The sequence below is a fragment of the Taurulus bubalis genome (assembly GCF_910589615.1).
Source record: "Taurulus bubalis genome assembly, chromosome: 16".
NCBI lineage: Eukaryota > Metazoa > Chordata > Actinopteri > Perciformes > Cottidae > Taurulus > Taurulus bubalis.
Window position 1 is genome coordinate 11,445,214 of NC_136604.1, and position 16,092 is coordinate 11,461,305.

At 40.1% G+C, this 16,092-nt stretch overlaps 2 protein-coding genes across 2 annotated transcripts; one reads left to right on the forward strand and one right to left on the reverse strand.

The window, feature by feature from the left end:
- Nucleotides 1–399: 399 nt before the first annotated feature.
- pip4p2 (phosphatidylinositol-4,5-bisphosphate 4-phosphatase 2) lies at nucleotides 400–11,799 on the reverse strand. The gene is made up of 7 exons (XM_079231899.1): nucleotides 11,564–11,799; nucleotides 6,992–7,140; nucleotides 6,533–6,639; nucleotides 6,252–6,375; nucleotides 5,013–5,065; nucleotides 2,692–2,782; nucleotides 400–1,783 (listed from the first exon to the last, which is right to left on the reverse strand). Exons 1-7 carry the CDS (start codon nucleotides 11,667–11,669, stop codon nucleotides 1,640–1,642), a joined length of 774 nt encoding a protein of 257 aa, XP_079088025.1. The 5' UTR covers nucleotides 11,670–11,799; the 3' UTR covers nucleotides 400–1,639.
- Nucleotides 11,800–14,096: 2,297 nt separating this feature from the next.
- Nucleotides 14,097–15,463, forward strand: LOC306748474 (uncharacterized protein; the record flags this gene model as incomplete). Its single annotated transcript, XM_079231650.1, has 2 exons — nucleotides 14,097–14,649; nucleotides 15,322–15,463. Exons 1-2 carry the CDS (start codon nucleotides 14,102–14,104, stop codon nucleotides 15,461–15,463), a joined length of 690 nt encoding a protein of 229 aa, XP_079087776.1. The 5' UTR covers nucleotides 14,097–14,101.
- Between the last annotated feature and the right edge of the window lie 629 nt (nucleotides 15,464–16,092).

Consider the following 16,092-nt stretch of genomic DNA (forward strand, 5'->3'; position numbering starts at 1 on the left):
TTATTAATAGTCCCCTATTGAATAAGTGTATAATACATCGATATAAAAATAATCTACATCGTATATATCTGCAAGAAGAAGTACTCTTTGGGGAAATTGTCGGCCTTTCAAACTATATTTTGTTGAGATATCATTTTTAATATTGAATTATCATCAATGACACAATTGTGTCAGCAACATTTTAATTGTACTTGTATTGTTGGAAGGTTTAATCTATAGTCTGTCAATTAAATGTAGTAGAGTATAAAGTACCATATTTCCCTGTGAGATGTAGTGAAGTGGAAGCATGAAGTAACCTGAAATATAAATATCTCTAAATTACAGGTACATCCCTTTTGTTTGAATCTTGTATGCAGGCATGTCTTTAAATGATTTGTCTGAAACGTCACAGCCAATGAGCAATCTGTACAATGCAGGCAGTTTTTGCATTTTATTGATAAATTATCATTTTTAAAAAGACCCACGAGCCATCTTCTGCTTTCACCTCGCACTACAGTTTTCCAAGTACTGAATTTGAACTATGTACAAAGAGTTCTTTTTTTAACATTGTGTTTACTTCATCATCACCATCATCAACATCCTCAACATCCTCATCATCACATTCAAAACAAGGTTAGAAGTTTGAGCTGCGCCCACGGATCAAGGTGAAGAGACAGGAAGCTGAGTTAGCCTATAGCGATGCTAGCCCAGAGGTCACCACAGGTCACAGAGCGGCGATTATAAGCGGAGGGAGGAAGAGGAGGGTTTACATTCTAACTCACAGGCAGACGGCGCGAAGACAAAAAATAAATAATCCACATGCAAACATAAATCACCATGTTCTGGGATCATATTCCAACATTGAGAAGGCAACAGAAGTGCAGTGAAAAACTAAAAAGGGAGGAACGGTTCAAAATAACTCAAATAAAAAGGTTATTGCTGGAGTTAAAAGCTGCATGGCACCAAAAATGAACACTTTCATATTTTTTTAAAAACAAGCTCCTGTTGATCTTTTAGCAAAGTTGGCACAAGTGGGCATTCAAGATTTGTTTTTTTTAAACTGATAATTTAGAGAGTTAAAATCATATAGCAATACTATGTCAGTACACACAGGCAAGATAAAAGGTTACAATACAATATGGGTATGCAGCTTTCTGCAGCTGGAGTTTAACTAGCAGCAAAACAACACATACAATTGCATATAATCGTAGTGCAATGGGCAAACGGTTCGTAGGAGGTTGTCTCATTTTGGACTGGTCAGTAACAAAAGAAATCAAGCGCTCAACAACAAAATAAAAAAGGTCCAAAAAGACCAAATCCAACCAGTTTGCTCAACTATCTTTTTTTTTTTTTAACATTATGTTGTCATTCGTAAAGAAAAATCTAAATGTTTCAAATTTATTCTGGATTTGAGTCCTTGTGGACGAGTAGGAGGACTGATTGACAGACATTCGGCTTGTTCAGCGAGTCAAAACTCCAAAACCTTCCAGACAAAAATAACAAGATTCAAGATACATCTCCAACATACACCTCTCCAAACACACGCAACACCTCTCCAACACACTCCTGGCCAGACGCTCTGAACATGACCGCTTTGAAATCTGAATGAAAAAAAACAACTCAAAGTGGGGTTTGTTTTTCCAGCCATGCCAAGTCCGCTCTAGGCAAAGCTGTTCTCCGGGTAGCTGACTTTGATAGCGCCCCAGTAGCAGGCTCGTATCAGACAGATGAGACCCAGCAGGTAGGCGAACGCCCAGGACACGTAGGTGGCGTTGTAACGATTGGCGAAGTCACGAGTCCCAACCTGTTAATACAGAGAAGAAGAAGAGAAGGTGGGTGAAAAATCAACACCAAGAATATAACCTTCTCTGCAGAAAATATAACTTCTTTTAAATCACTTCATAAAACCCATTTTTATAGAATTGCTTTTAAGTGATGTCATCATTTGATGTCCTTTTATACAGTTATTTTCTTTACCTGTTTTTGTTTGTGTATCTTATTTATTTATTTGTTTGTTTTCTATTCCATTTGCTCTTTTTGGTTGTTTGGTTTTGTTGTATTCATTGCCTTTATGGTATGGTCCTTTTTTGTTTACCGGTATTGGCGTTATGTATGACTATGCTTTGCTTCTCTGTAGAGCACTTTGTAAACTTTGTTTTAAAAAAAAAGGTGCTATATAAATAAAGTTATTATTATTATTACCATTTTATCTTGCAGGAGAGCGATTAATACAATTACGGTATGTCAGTGTCCAGTCAGACATCTACTTCATCTTCTTTTTCATAATCTACGTACACTGTAAAGCACATTTCTCAAGTGTTGTGATCATCTGATCACAACACTGATAAGTAATTTAGAGATGTCCAGATCTCGGCTGTGTGAGTGAACATTTCTGCTCGTCGGTTGGTCTTCCACTTTGGTCCAGACTTCAATATCTCAACATGCATGAAATATTAAAAGGAGCTCTGTGTTCCTCAGAAGATGAAAGCTACCGACCTTTCTGAAAGCTACCGACCTTTCTGATCCCCTGACTTTTCATTTAGCACCACCCTGTACTTCATTTGAGTCAAATATCCATCCATTCATATTCCTCTCAGGATGAATTGTAATAACTTTGATACCCCTTCATTGTGACGCGCTTTGCAACTTCTGTTTTGAAAGAGTTACTTATATAAAAACAATTAACACAAACAAGACAAAGACCGTACTTACCGTTAAACCCACTCCAATGAAAATGCAGATCATTCCTACAGTTATATAAGCACAGCAACGCCTCCTTGGGAGCGCACTGCCAACAGAGGATCTGTAGAAAGATATTAATGAGAGAAGCAAAGGTCGGTCAGACATTTCAGATACATAAGTTTTGTTTGTCTTAAATCCTGGTCCTGTGAGAAAGAAGATTTCAATCTTCTATCTTGTTATATTTGTATGTGTTATGGTTGTAAAAAATGCATCTGAAACCTTTTGTGTCGCAGTTAAAATAGTTTCATTATGATACTGACTGATGTGATTCCCTCCCATTTTCCCAGTGATCTCACTTTCTAGCAGCCAAAAATCTCTCTCTTCCTCTTTTACAGTACATTAAGCGCCGGAGGAAAGTCACATGGGCAGCACATGTCCCAACATCCAGACTGCATCACAGTACAAGCACACGTTGACCGCTCCTCAGCACAAGGCTGGCATCATTTTCTTTGTTTCTTTTTGGCTTCACCATTTCTTTACTTTCCTCCCCCTCTCTGCTCTCACATGCCTCTCATGTGACGGGACTCAAGCATTCTTAAGGAATTGTTGGTATTCAGATGGCTTAAGGGGAGCCCGATCACCTGATGTCTTACCTTCTCTTACTCCTTCTGCTGCTTTTACGTTTTGTCTTTGTTCAACTCAATGTTCACAATTGTGCCACCTGACCATCTCATTCATTTGGCCTGTGACCATACATGGAGCAGACCTTTATTTATTATATATTTAAAGATTTAAGGGCGGAATATCACTTGCAAAACAAGAAGTAATGAAGCAAACAGAGGGGGACTTTCCTCTGTAAAGTGCTACTGTACCAAAAAGTATTGGTTCCTTATAGTATCATGGTAAAATCCTAACTCCATGGTACTTCATCTGTCCTTGTCTTGACTTATGTTGCAAGGGCAAAGAGAGTTTATAGGGAAATACAGTCTAAGAAAAACAAATTATTATTATTATTATTATTATTACTACCATTCACTTCAAACATAATTATTGGGTTGATGGACTCCCAGAAGAGTAGAGGCAACAAAGTCCATTGTATGTTTTATTACACTTTCACTCCTGACGGTTGGATTATCATAAAAGACTTCATGTTGTTGTTGAGTTGAGTTTCCGTAGCAGAGCTATTTTTGTCACATGTTTTTTTTTTAAACTTGGTTTGTTGCTTCAACACTCCAGCGATATGTATTTTATGACTTGGGAACTTGTATGTGCGTGACACAAATAACTACTACGACTGGAGATAAAGAAAGGTAGATACAAACAGAGGGAAAGAAGAGAGGGATTTCAAAATATGAAATTAAATATGAAGAAAGATGGCAAAAGAGATTGAGACAGACAACGAAGTTTAGAAAAAGATGCAGGAATAAGAGACAGAGTAAGAGGCAAAGACAGCAGATTGTTATTCTGAGACAAGGCTGTCGTCTCAGCATCACTGTCGATAAAATCCCTATCATCACTTTCAGACCTTTTGAAGCCCCCAAACATGTCTCAACTCTGTGACCCTCCTGCATTATTACCACAACGTGTATTGAGGCCAGGCTCTAATTCCTGTCACACGTCTAGATTAGCCTGCATCACCTGTCCAGACCTCCAGAGCTCGGCGACCGTAAAGTAAGCCAAACTAAACCTCTCCAGCAACAAGAGCTGAAAGTCAAACATTGTTATACCGTATTTCATACCAAACCACAGCCCAACATGACTGAGAATTGATGCCAATGCAGATGTGGAAAGTCAATGATTTCAGTCTTTTAAAGCATTCTCCTTCCTCTAATATAGAATGTCTTTTTTGTTTGTTTGAAGACTACACCTATAATCCTGCATTTTAAGCCCATTCTATGGGAAACATTTAGACTTTTTATGACAATTAACCATTTTAAGGACATCCAAGTCTGCATCAATATTTGTTACAAAGTTACATTTAAACTATGCAATTTGAATGGGAGAGCAGCTTCATATCTGTGTATGTAGCAAATAGTTGATTGCTGCTATATTAATATACAATATATTGCACCTTTAAATTAGTCTTCAACTGTAAAACCAGGGAAAGATTATGAAACTTTGATAATAATTAATGCACAATTGATGTTTTTTACACTTAAGAAAGTTTCAAGAGTCTGCAAAATGATTTTCAAACCACACAGAAATTAAATGAAAACCACTGGCTGCCTGCAATGGTAAAAAAGAAATCCTCCAAAACCGAAAGTGATCAGCTAAGTATACATGAGTTGGAGCTAAAAAAGGGAAACCCACAGTAACATTTCCACCTTTGTGAGGAGGTGTGATGGACTCACATTTTTTTGCAGTGGGGACACTTGGCTAGCGTGTTAAACCGAAGCTCCATCCACTGTGAAGAAACAGAGAAGAAACACTGTTTAGCCACATTACAGCAGCATCCACACACACACACACACACACACACACACACACACACACACACACACACACACACACACACACACACACACACACACACACACACTATTATCCGACTGTACTTTTAGAACAATCAACACAAGGTCTAGTGGGAATGAGTTTACATGATCAGTTATGATAGTTTGGAGGTTGTAAATCTATTTATTAAGTCTGTATTGGAGAACATGTGAAAAAGTAGGCTAAATTAGCATCTAAGATTACTCTTATGATATATTAGTTAGGGTTGCAAATATACAATTGTTTCATTCAGGGTTTTGATGTTAAAAGCAGTGATTGATTTAAGGTCGTATTGACACAAGTTTAATACGTGACTTTTGACATCTGGCTTGAGAGAAGGAATGAAAAACTCAATAGGAATTGAGGCCAAACCATCTTGATATAAAGCAGTATTTTTACTCTTACAAATCAAATACAAATTGCTCTTTAACTGAAGTGCCCTTCAAAGCCAGACATCTACAAAGTCATATTATCACCCGTGTAAATAAGGCCGCAGATTGAACTGGAGCAGGTTAGGCTGTTGTTAATATGTCCACCAGTATGACCAGCTTTCTCAACCTCGTGTTGTACTGGGGGAGAGCCATCGCTGGGGAGGCCAGACATTGGGTGGGATGTTTTGGCGTCCTCACTGCCCTACAGCCGGCGCAAGCAACAATTTGCACACGTTAAGAGGATAATACCACTGATTTTGACATGCTAGTCTGTGTCAAACTGACTTGATACCTCTTCTGCACAGTCTCCCTTCAATGAGACACCTCGCGGATCCTTAAAAAAAATATGGTATTTAAACCATGTTTAAATACCATATTTATAACATAATATTCTATTTTCATTTCAACAAAGAGAAAAAGTCAACAGGAGAGGAAGATTGTATTAGCTCTTATGTGCGCTTTGGACTAACTTGAATAAACTATACAACCCAGAAGAACTTGCAACTATGCTATAATACTGTAGAAAATCCTCTGTGTATATCACTAAATGTGGTTTGACTATCAATATTGTCCATATACATGTACCAACAGCAGCTCAGCAACACACGTATGCATGAACAACTGGTTGCGATTGGTTTAGATTTTAATCGTCTTGGTGGGTTTACGCACGAGAAAGGTGTTGCCACAGTGACCGCAGACCACCCGCATCCCCTCAGGTTGGATGGGCAGTGCCGGCTGGGCGGGTTGCTCCTCTGGGATCACCATCACTGGGCTCAGGTTGATTATCCGTCTGCTGTCGAAGGAACAAAGAGATGGACAATAAATAAATACAACCGAGCCAAGGCAGGAATATAAAAGTGTTGATGACATGAAAGGTCTTGATTGGCATTTTGTTTGACTTAATATAAGAAGTAAAACACACAGACTGAACTTGTCTGCTTGCTACCTACCAGTTTGGTCGAGGACATCCTATCCTTCTGGACGTGTCTTTACAGATGAGCAGGCAGTTACAGGGACACCTCACGTATTTCTTCCCTGTTGGGGGGGTTTTGATGGGCTGGAAGGCAACATATCAAAATCCACATCAACATCTGGTACAGCTCTAAAAGGTGGACATTGCCAAGACGAAAACTAGTCAAAGAATTGGCATTTAAAGCCAATGGTTTCTCTTGATTGCCGACAAATGTTTTATCATGCAAAATGATGCTGCGCAATAACACAGAAAATGCATGTTTAATTAGTGCCAAAGAGATGAATGTTGAATTGATTGTTGAAAACGAGACGAGTGATAACCAGCTCAAATAAAAAATAAATAAATCTGAAGACTAAATACCTTCACTCAACTTGGCAACTCCACACCAAACATCATCAATAAAGCCGTCACCGGCTCAACAATGGCCTCCACCTACCGTAGCTTCATTGCAGACTGTGCACTTGACCACGTGCTGATGCAGCTTTCCATCCAGATTTATGAGCGACTGACAAACGCGGCAGTTGATGACGGGCACTCCGCCAGCATCGGGGCTCGCGATGGCTGTGTAGGGAGGAGGTAGTTCGGCTTTGAAAAGAGGAGGAGGGCAAAGCACACAATACGGCCAGCTGTTAACAGCATGCGTCAATAAAACCTCAGACATTAAAAAGGACCAAATCAACAGGAACCTTAAGATTTTAGACATCACATTAGAAATCGAATTTATTGACAAAATGTCATTGGTTAATAAAAGCCACACAATGCAGCTGAAAGCTGTGGAATGAGATCAAGTAAGTGGAATTTTATAATAAGCATATTAACGGATGATGATAATCTTTAGTTGCAGCCCTAATTGTATATTAAGCAGCCCACAACAATATGCAAGGCAAAAAGAAACAACTAACAATCACAATTCTTACCAATAGGAATCATTTTCAGGACTAACTCAAAAAGGCATATAACATACAATTTATTCAGTTATGTCTCTCTTAGTAACTATTAAACCAGCCTGGAAACACTGCTGTGCATACTGTATGCAAACCCATGACAGCCTGTTTACAACTCTGATTGCTCAACATGTGACTCCTCTCTCTTTATCAGGAGCCGAGCACCACTCTGTGTGTTCAAGAAAGAAACAAAGGGCTCTTTTAGATCCCAACGTGATCGCAGACAAATATCAGTAAAATGTCACACAATTCATTCATAAATACGTGGATAGAAATAAATAATTCATGTCCGATAGAATCCAACTCTTTGTGACTTTAAAGAAACATGAAACAAGAAAGATGTCCGACCCATACCCATTTATTTGGGACATAGAGGGTTGAAGACTTGTTCGCTTGGTAGATCAATTGGACGGGCAGCTATTAAAATATCTCTGCTAACGAGGCTAATAAGCGCCTAAATACTTTGGGTGAGTAAGGAAGAAAAAACAGGCCACTAATTAGTGTTTTATAAACAAGTGTAATCAACCTAACTAAATGGCCAGACTTTAAAAAAAATTTCTCTTAATGTCTGAAAGAACTACTGTGATCCAACTACAGTTGCCAGTCAAATGAACTCTGCAGCGTTTAATCCCACATTAACCTATGTTATTAGTCTACATTCCATGTGTTTTACTCTTTAAATGCATTTAATCCATAGCTTTGCACCAGTGACTATGTTTACAACTACAATTGTAGTAGTCAAGCTTACTTTACAATCTGTGTCATACTTAAAGCTCCAGTCAAACATTTAATTCAACCTTCAACGAATTTAGAGATTTGATGTTGTAATTTATGGCTGAAAAAATATCTGACCATTTTACAGCAAATTTTCGAAATAAAGAAATACAAAATAATTACATTTAAAATTATAAGCAAAGTCATATGTCATTTGTGTGTCTGCAGTTATACTAAATTGTATTTTCTGCCATCTTAAAGACCAGAAATGTATTGAATTAACTGAGAAAATTATTCAATCGGTCAATCAATGGTCGATTAATGTAATAATAATTTGATGTGGCCATAAACAAATGACCATCAACCGCAATACAGTACATCTCTTGTGCTATTTTCAAGTCTACGTTAAACCTGATCCAAGTCGACTGACCAAACACATAGGAGGCATCTAATCTGACCAATTACCAACTTCCTTCACTCTGAATGAGATAATGGGACGAGGCAAGAGGTAAACGTGCTTGGCTATGAGATTCAGAGACACTGGACAGTTGACACCACAGGGAAATGATGAAACACCCCGTCTACAATTGGGCAAACGTGGCTAGAAATACAACCAGAGTATGCCAAAGACTAGACACTCCTACTGTGGACGGGCAACACAGTGAATCATTTCTATTTAGTCGAGTTAATCCAAAATGTATGAAATAAAATCCTCAACAGAGTCATCCCCTGTCTCTGTAATCCACCACAAGGTCTCAATCTCAGGAGAGGCCTGTTTCTACTCGCCTCTCTGCTGGGAAGTTGTCCTAATGCATGTCTGAAACTGAATAGGGCGGCTATAGGTTTTCACCGGCTGTCCTCGGAGCCAGAGGTAAGACGAGAGGACGCTCTACTACAACGCCCAGGAGCACAACAACATGCAGCCACCATCACGCCCTGCCTAGCTGGGGCCATCAGTGGTTACGTGACGTGTGGTTTGTGTTGAAGAACGGCTGGAAAGCTACTGTTGGACACAAGCTGCTCGGGGATGTTTTCTATTATTTGTATTCTGCTTCCTGTTCCTTATGCGACATGAAATAAAAACTCTCTTTAAAAAAAAGGTGAAAGGGCAAGGCTCTGTATTTATGTTATCGTCAACAAAACCCATGAAAAGATTTTTTTAAATAAAGAATGATTTTGTCTCTGTATTTTCTGTCTCACTTGGCCCATTAGCGCCTGCTAAAGAGGTGACTCTTTAACAGGCCACGGACTCAAATGGGAGTAAATAGTTTATTTGTTGAGGACTATTACCAGTTGCTGATACAAATACACATTTGGAGCTCCAGTGTAGGGGTGAAGGATACGGCCTTAAAATAATGTCATAATACTTACCTAAATATTTTTTGCAATCACCCTTTTTTGGCATGATGTAGCTTTGATTACCATTGAGCAGACATACAGTGATGGTGATGATCAACCAATCGTTGCCACTTGAGCTAACTCAGAACATGCTGCGTCTTGTCTCGTTGGCAATTCAGTTACTAAATGACGGCGTATGTGGACCTTTGTCTGCTGAAGGTTTTCAAACCACTCTCACACCACTGAAGTTGCTTCCTTATTTAGAGGAAACTCAACCACAGTGCTGAGCCAACAGCAACGCTGCTTTCAGCCGTGTGTGTCGCTGCTAATCATGTAATTATAGTAGACAAATATACCAAAATATTGAAATATTTTCATATTCGCATTTTACCAGTCGTTCCTTGTACAATATGACATGGCACACCTCTTGACTCAAAGTAAACTACAGTGCCCGTTGACTGTGATGAAGGAACATGTCACTTTCACATAATAACATAATTTACTCAATCCTAATAACAGCTCACACTCACTCAGTTTCCTACATGGAGCAGATTATTAGTCAAAATACCATCTAAGTGTTGGCTTCTTTGACTCTGATTATTCCATTTAGCAAATTGGCAGATAGATGATTTAACAAACACAGAGAAACCGGAATTAGCCATAATCCAGACTACAGAGAGGGAGGGAGGAGAAACTGGGCCATCAAATCTTCTGACATTCATTTCAGCTTTTACTAAGCCAGTGCTGAGACATGGAAACAGGCTGTCAGTTCACAGGTTATTAGATTCCAGCATTAAAGTCTTTATGAATAATCCGGTGGTGAAATATGAACTCTGCAAGATTAGAGTGCGTCAGAACAACAAAATATTCTTTTTTTTTTTTTTTTCCAACACTGTTGTGCTTGATATTATCCGTTTGTCCTGAAATTCTCTGAAAGAGCATTACGTGGTCAATGAAGCCATTCATTTGCAGCAGAACAAACAGAGTAATGACATGTCAAAGAAAGCCCACAACAAAAAGGTACAATTAGGGGGAACACAGTGCACAGTGTCTGAAGCTAAATTTGCTTTGCTACAAAACATAATCCGTTGATATGAGAGTCTGATCTGGATGTTTTTGTAAAAACAGTAAGAGGGAACTTTTGGGGGGTTTTATATTTAGTAATGCCTCCAGCCAAAAGAAATAGCATGTGTCTTTGTGTATGTCTCCAACTTCCAAATGGGATTTGATCTTCTGCTACATAAATTCAGAATCAGACTACATTCAGTGCAAAAGCCAGTCCTCCCAGCAGCTCTCAAACTGAGTGGACTGGATTTATGAGCAGTAATTGCCTGGGTCATTCAGCCCTGCATAAATCACGGTGCTGTAACCTACATTCAGCTGTTTACTAAGCAAAATGTGGACACTGTGTCAGTTTCCTGGCTGTTCAAGCACATGTATTGTACTGTATTGAAGATAAAAGAATATATTCAAACTGATCCAAGGCCAAATATGTGTTGTTTACAGTCTATTTTGCATGCAAATGAGCTAACTGAAAGCTAAATGTCACACATTGTGACATTTTTGGCATGCTTTGGGGTTCGATCCCATCCAGAAGGACACATCTGGGCCCTTTGTGGATTTGCAGCTGGGACAAAAGGCTGCTTGGCTGCCTTCATCTGCAGTGGGTCATCTCTCCCCCGTCAATCAACAAGACAACAGCCCACCTCCAACGAGGCCTCACATCACGACTCATGGGCTACCTTTTCTTATGGTGAAGAGCCAAAACATTACAGGCCCCATCGAGTCTCGCTGAGAGCATGTCTGCAGTAAAAACAAAGCTTGCTGTTATTGTAGGCCCCTCTTCTCTAACCCACTGCTCCAGTTCTCACAGTGCAAGCTCCACCTTTTCCTCAGCTGCGGATTGATTGCCCTCGCCTCGTCTTGCAGTTTTATTTACGCACAAACCCGATACGCCCAAGAATGATTCAGCATGCGGGCAGCGGGGCCGTGTCTACATGTCGTGTGTTTACCTCGGGGACTTGAATCCTGCAGGTACGTGGGAGCAGTGGGGGTCACGTTCTCAGAGTTGGGACCCGACAGCAGCGGAGATCGCTCGTCCATGCCCTCGGAGGCCATGTCGTTAGCCGTGGACCGCGGGACTTGACGGGCAGAGGACGGCGGGGCAGTCTCCCTGGCTGCACCGAGGCTTCACTCAGCACGCAGGAGCAGCCGGCGGCTGGTTGTTGGTGCTGCCGAGTCGCTCCGGTCCAGCAGCCCCGGTGACGGCAGCCTAGAGGAGGGAGGAGCTCCGCGGTGATCCCCTCTCCCCGCCCCTCGCCGTGTCGGCGAGGGGCCCACACCTAACCCTAACCCACAGCATCTAAAGTACTGTGATGGAATTCAGTGCAAAGATTATGTCCTGGATTAAATGGTGTGTGACGCCTGACGACACATGCACGTGATTATTCAAATGTTAGTGACTATTGTCATGAATTACTGTGTAAAATGTCCTACTGGGACTCCGAATAGTGTTTTATTGATTGATGATGGAGGGATGGATACAGTGATACATCAATAAAGCAGCGATTTCCACTGTTTGCCACTAGATGTCACTGTAGGATTACTTGGTTCTGTGCAGTCGATCAGTATAATATTACCAACCTGTATGTCTTGTGAGCTCTTAAAGCGAAGCTATGTCCACTTACAATCCCCTCAAGACAAGTTGTTTTTGTTTGTTGCTGGGTTGTAAAAATTCTTCCTCCTCAGATTTTTTTTATTGGAATGAATATGTGTATTAATGAATGAATGAATATATACTTTATTAATCCCCAAGGGGAAATTTCGTGTCGCTGTTCTCCAAACGGTTTGAAAATCATCACCATCCAGGGTGATCTGCATTTTACCTTCCCATTCTTGAAGTTACAAAACTTGTGTATAGTGGTTTATCCAATAATCTCAATCTGTGTGTGTGTGTGTGTGTGTGTGTGTGTGTGTGTGTGTGTGTGTGTGTGTGTGTGTGTGTGTGTGTGTGTGTGTGTGTGTGTGTGTGTGTGTGTTTTCATTCCTCCCCTAACATTACAACACTTTTGATAGTTTGGGCCAATTTTCGCCCCTCATTCCTTGTTGCTTATGTCAGGGTGTAAACCTCAGGCTACATGAATTCATTCCCTGTTCATTCAAAAGACTCACTAAACAAACACAGCTGTTGAGTATCAATCTTTGGGACCAACTTCTGCGTTCATTTTAAAACTTTTGTGTTGGTTCTTAAAACCGCAGGATAACACGATGTATCTGAACTGATGACAAACTGTTTCAGTACACATGTAGGATTACAGGATGTTTAGATGTTTAACATTCAAGCCTGGCTCGTTTAGGACATTGTAAAATGGCTCATAAATTCCAGGAGCATCACACCTCCTACTTCATTCACAGATTCACTGACTTGAGATCTTTAAACGAACACAAAGCTGCAAATGAACCCTTTACCAAAATAAGTGCAATCCTGCAGCATTGAAACTTGATTTGAATTTGTTTAAGTATAAGTTACATACAATTCCTACAACGGACTCTTTCTCTTTCCAACATGTCTGTCTGGTGTTCGCACTTGTAAGTCAGACTACAAGTTTCCTTCAATTACTCCACAGACCCTGACGGAAAATCTTCGCTTCTGACTCTGCTGTTACCGGGCCAGTAAATAGTGATTCACGTCGCTTGTGACAGACTGCAGTCGACGGCTCATTTTTTCCGACCACTTCAGGCGACGGAGGAGCGTCGCAGCCATCGCAGACTGCTTCGTTGCTGTGGTTTCTTTACAAGGTAAGACAATTGCATACACAATACATGAGTGAAAATGATGCAAGGTATTTGAGGAAAAGGATGTTTTTTATGAGATAAAAATGTTGCAGTGATGAGGAGTTTCGGATTAGCTGTGAGGCTTCCCTTCCTAACTTTCTACTGCTGGCAAACCATGAAGCTAACGCAATGAGAGTAAAGCCTCCGGATTTATAAGAACTAAAACATAACCTAGGTTTCTGCTTCAGCTTTTTTGGAAATGTATAAACTACTGTACCGAAAGAAACATGTGTTTGTTCTTTTTAATAAAAGTAACAGGATTTATACTTTTATTTTGAAGGTAAAATGTAATTGTGCCTGTATTGACAGTTTTATACCAGTTAAAAGTCTCACTGTTATTCTTAACGTTATGATAATAAGTTTAAGTTTACTGGCCCATCAAAATCTCCATCCCTCCACATGCAGACTGTCTGGAAACTGCATGGGATTGTGCGTATATTTTTGTTTATTAGAATTAGGTTTTATATCATGGCTCATCTACGCACCAAAAAATAGTATGGAATTGCAGATAGAGGAAAGCTGTTGTGTGAAAACAAGCTTTGTTACAGGAAAAGACCAACATGGGAACAAAATGTGTAGTGGATTAGGTCAGTCATGATGCCAACAAATGGCCTTTCCAACTTTACGTGTGCGTGCGTGTGCATGTGCGTGCACGTGTCAACATGAAAACAGCTCCACAGTTCTGATCTAGCCTTCATGTTTCAGCCCGTTTGGAGATGCTCCAGAGGGCAGTGAGCAGGGCTGTGCTCTGCCTGTCCTGCTCCCTCCTGCTGGGGGTCTGTTTCCCAGCAGAGGGTGCAGGGGCAGCAGGGCCTCTCCCTACTTTACCCCCTGAACGGCAGTCTGGGGAACCAGACCTTGAGGATAGGGAGTGGGGTTCTGGATCATCTCTTCTGCACCTGCTCCACAGCTTCCCTGCTGACAGTCCCTTTGTAACAGAGACCCCAGGAAAACCAGTCAACTGCACCCAGCGCTTCTGGTTACCACCATCCTCTGCAATCTGCTGGGAAAACATAGCTGAACCCAAGGAGTTTGCCAGGTCCCGCCTGCTTGTCCTCCAGAACAGGGCGGCCCTGCAGGCTGTGTCTACCACCAGCGGGGTGGAGGAGGGAGGGGTCTCCTACGAACTTCAAGCCAGAGAGGAGGTCCAGGGCATCCACTCAGACCACCTGAGTGCAGTAGAAACTATGCAGAACATGGAGAAGGAGTTTGCATCTCTGGAGGAGACAAGGAAAGAAGGAAAGGAGCAGGGAATCTTCACAAGGTGAGCAATGGAAATCCATGGACTATTTGACGAATTTAATAACCTAAGAGATTGTTTACAAATTATTGTGGAGGGGGCTACATTCCTATAATTCATTAAATAACAATGTACAACAATGTAATAACATGTAGAAGAAGTGGAAATAATGTGAACCCCTGATTTCTTATTTAATGATAGACAGGAATATATATATATATATATATATATATATATATATATATATATATATATATATATATATATATATATATATATATATATATATATATATATATATATTACAGAGACCAGTCACAAAACAAAGCTACTGTACAGAGACAAATTAATTAATTCTGATCCAAGTAGGATTATTCCTAAATCATTGTTACTGAGGCAGGAACTTTGGATCAGTGTTACTTGTTTGGTCTAAACATAATGCTGCCTAAATGCCAAAGAAGACAGAGTGGAAACAGCATCCAGACGAACAGTTAAGTCATTTCAAGTATTTTTCAACAGTCATCTGGCTGAACATCTGCTGAGACGAGGCTCTGCCACTAAAACATCTGCCGCCAATTAACGCAACTCCGTGCTTTCTCTCTATTAGATGTGAAACAACAGACTTTTATTTCATAGAATCTTATGCAAAGTCATGTGTAAATGTGTGAAATAAACATGGTTTGTCATCCCTTTCAGTATGAAGGAGCATCTTGCCAACACAAGAGACGCCATCAATGGAAGAGAGCACATGGCAAACATCCTGGAGAATCATTTTTCTACTTTAGAGAACACTTTGCTTAACATGCAGCTTCGATTGCACAAACTCATCCGGCAGTGACCATAACAAGGACCGATTGTCTTATTTGTGCTGTATTCATGTGCATTATTGTTCAACAATGTAGCAAATGCATGCATGCTCAGGATCATGTTAGTAACACTTGATATGCACCTTATGTCACCAAAGCACCAAAATGTAACCTGTGTAAACTGCTATCAGCCGAGATAAAGAAACCTCGCTATCAGGGAGATTTAATGCACATGTAGCTGATAAATCACGTTTTATATTTCCAATTTGCGGAGTTGTTCCACTTGGAGATGTCATGGTCACACTAGCTGCCTTTAGTAAAACAACAAGACTTTTGTGAAGCTGGGAACAGAAAAATTGAATTGTTTAAACACATCATTCAACATAAATAAACTGCATATTCATATGTGTATCTCTTTGGTTGTGGTGTAAAACACATGCAGAGCAACATGAATATAAGACAGCATGAACTTTTATTTTAATATCAAATCTAAAATCATTTGCAAATGCATTAGGATGATGTGGTCAGCTGCTATATACACTTTAAGTATTCACATCTATTGGGCTGATTGTACATTTTCCTTTGGAAAGATAAAGCATATTCACTTGTATGTAGTTTAGATGGAGAAAAAGAGGTATTTGTATTTTTGATTAGTTTAAAC

What these genes read in the sequence shown, in the direction of transcription:
- pip4p2 (XM_079231899.1), bottom strand. Translation starts at nt 11,669, where the DNA reads ATGGCCTCCGAGGGCATGGACGAGCGATCTCCGCTGCTGTCGGGTCCC. An exon ending in CAGTCTGCAATGAAGCTACG is followed by an intron (nt 6,640 to 6,991) that starts GTAGGTGGAGGC and finishes GTTGCCTTCCAG; the next exon opens with CCCATCAAAACCCCCCCAAC. An exon ending in TCATTGGAGTGGGTTTAACG is followed by an intron (nt 1,784 to 2,691) that starts GTAAGTACGGTC and finishes CTGTATTAACAG; the next exon opens with GTTGGGACTCGTGACTTCGC.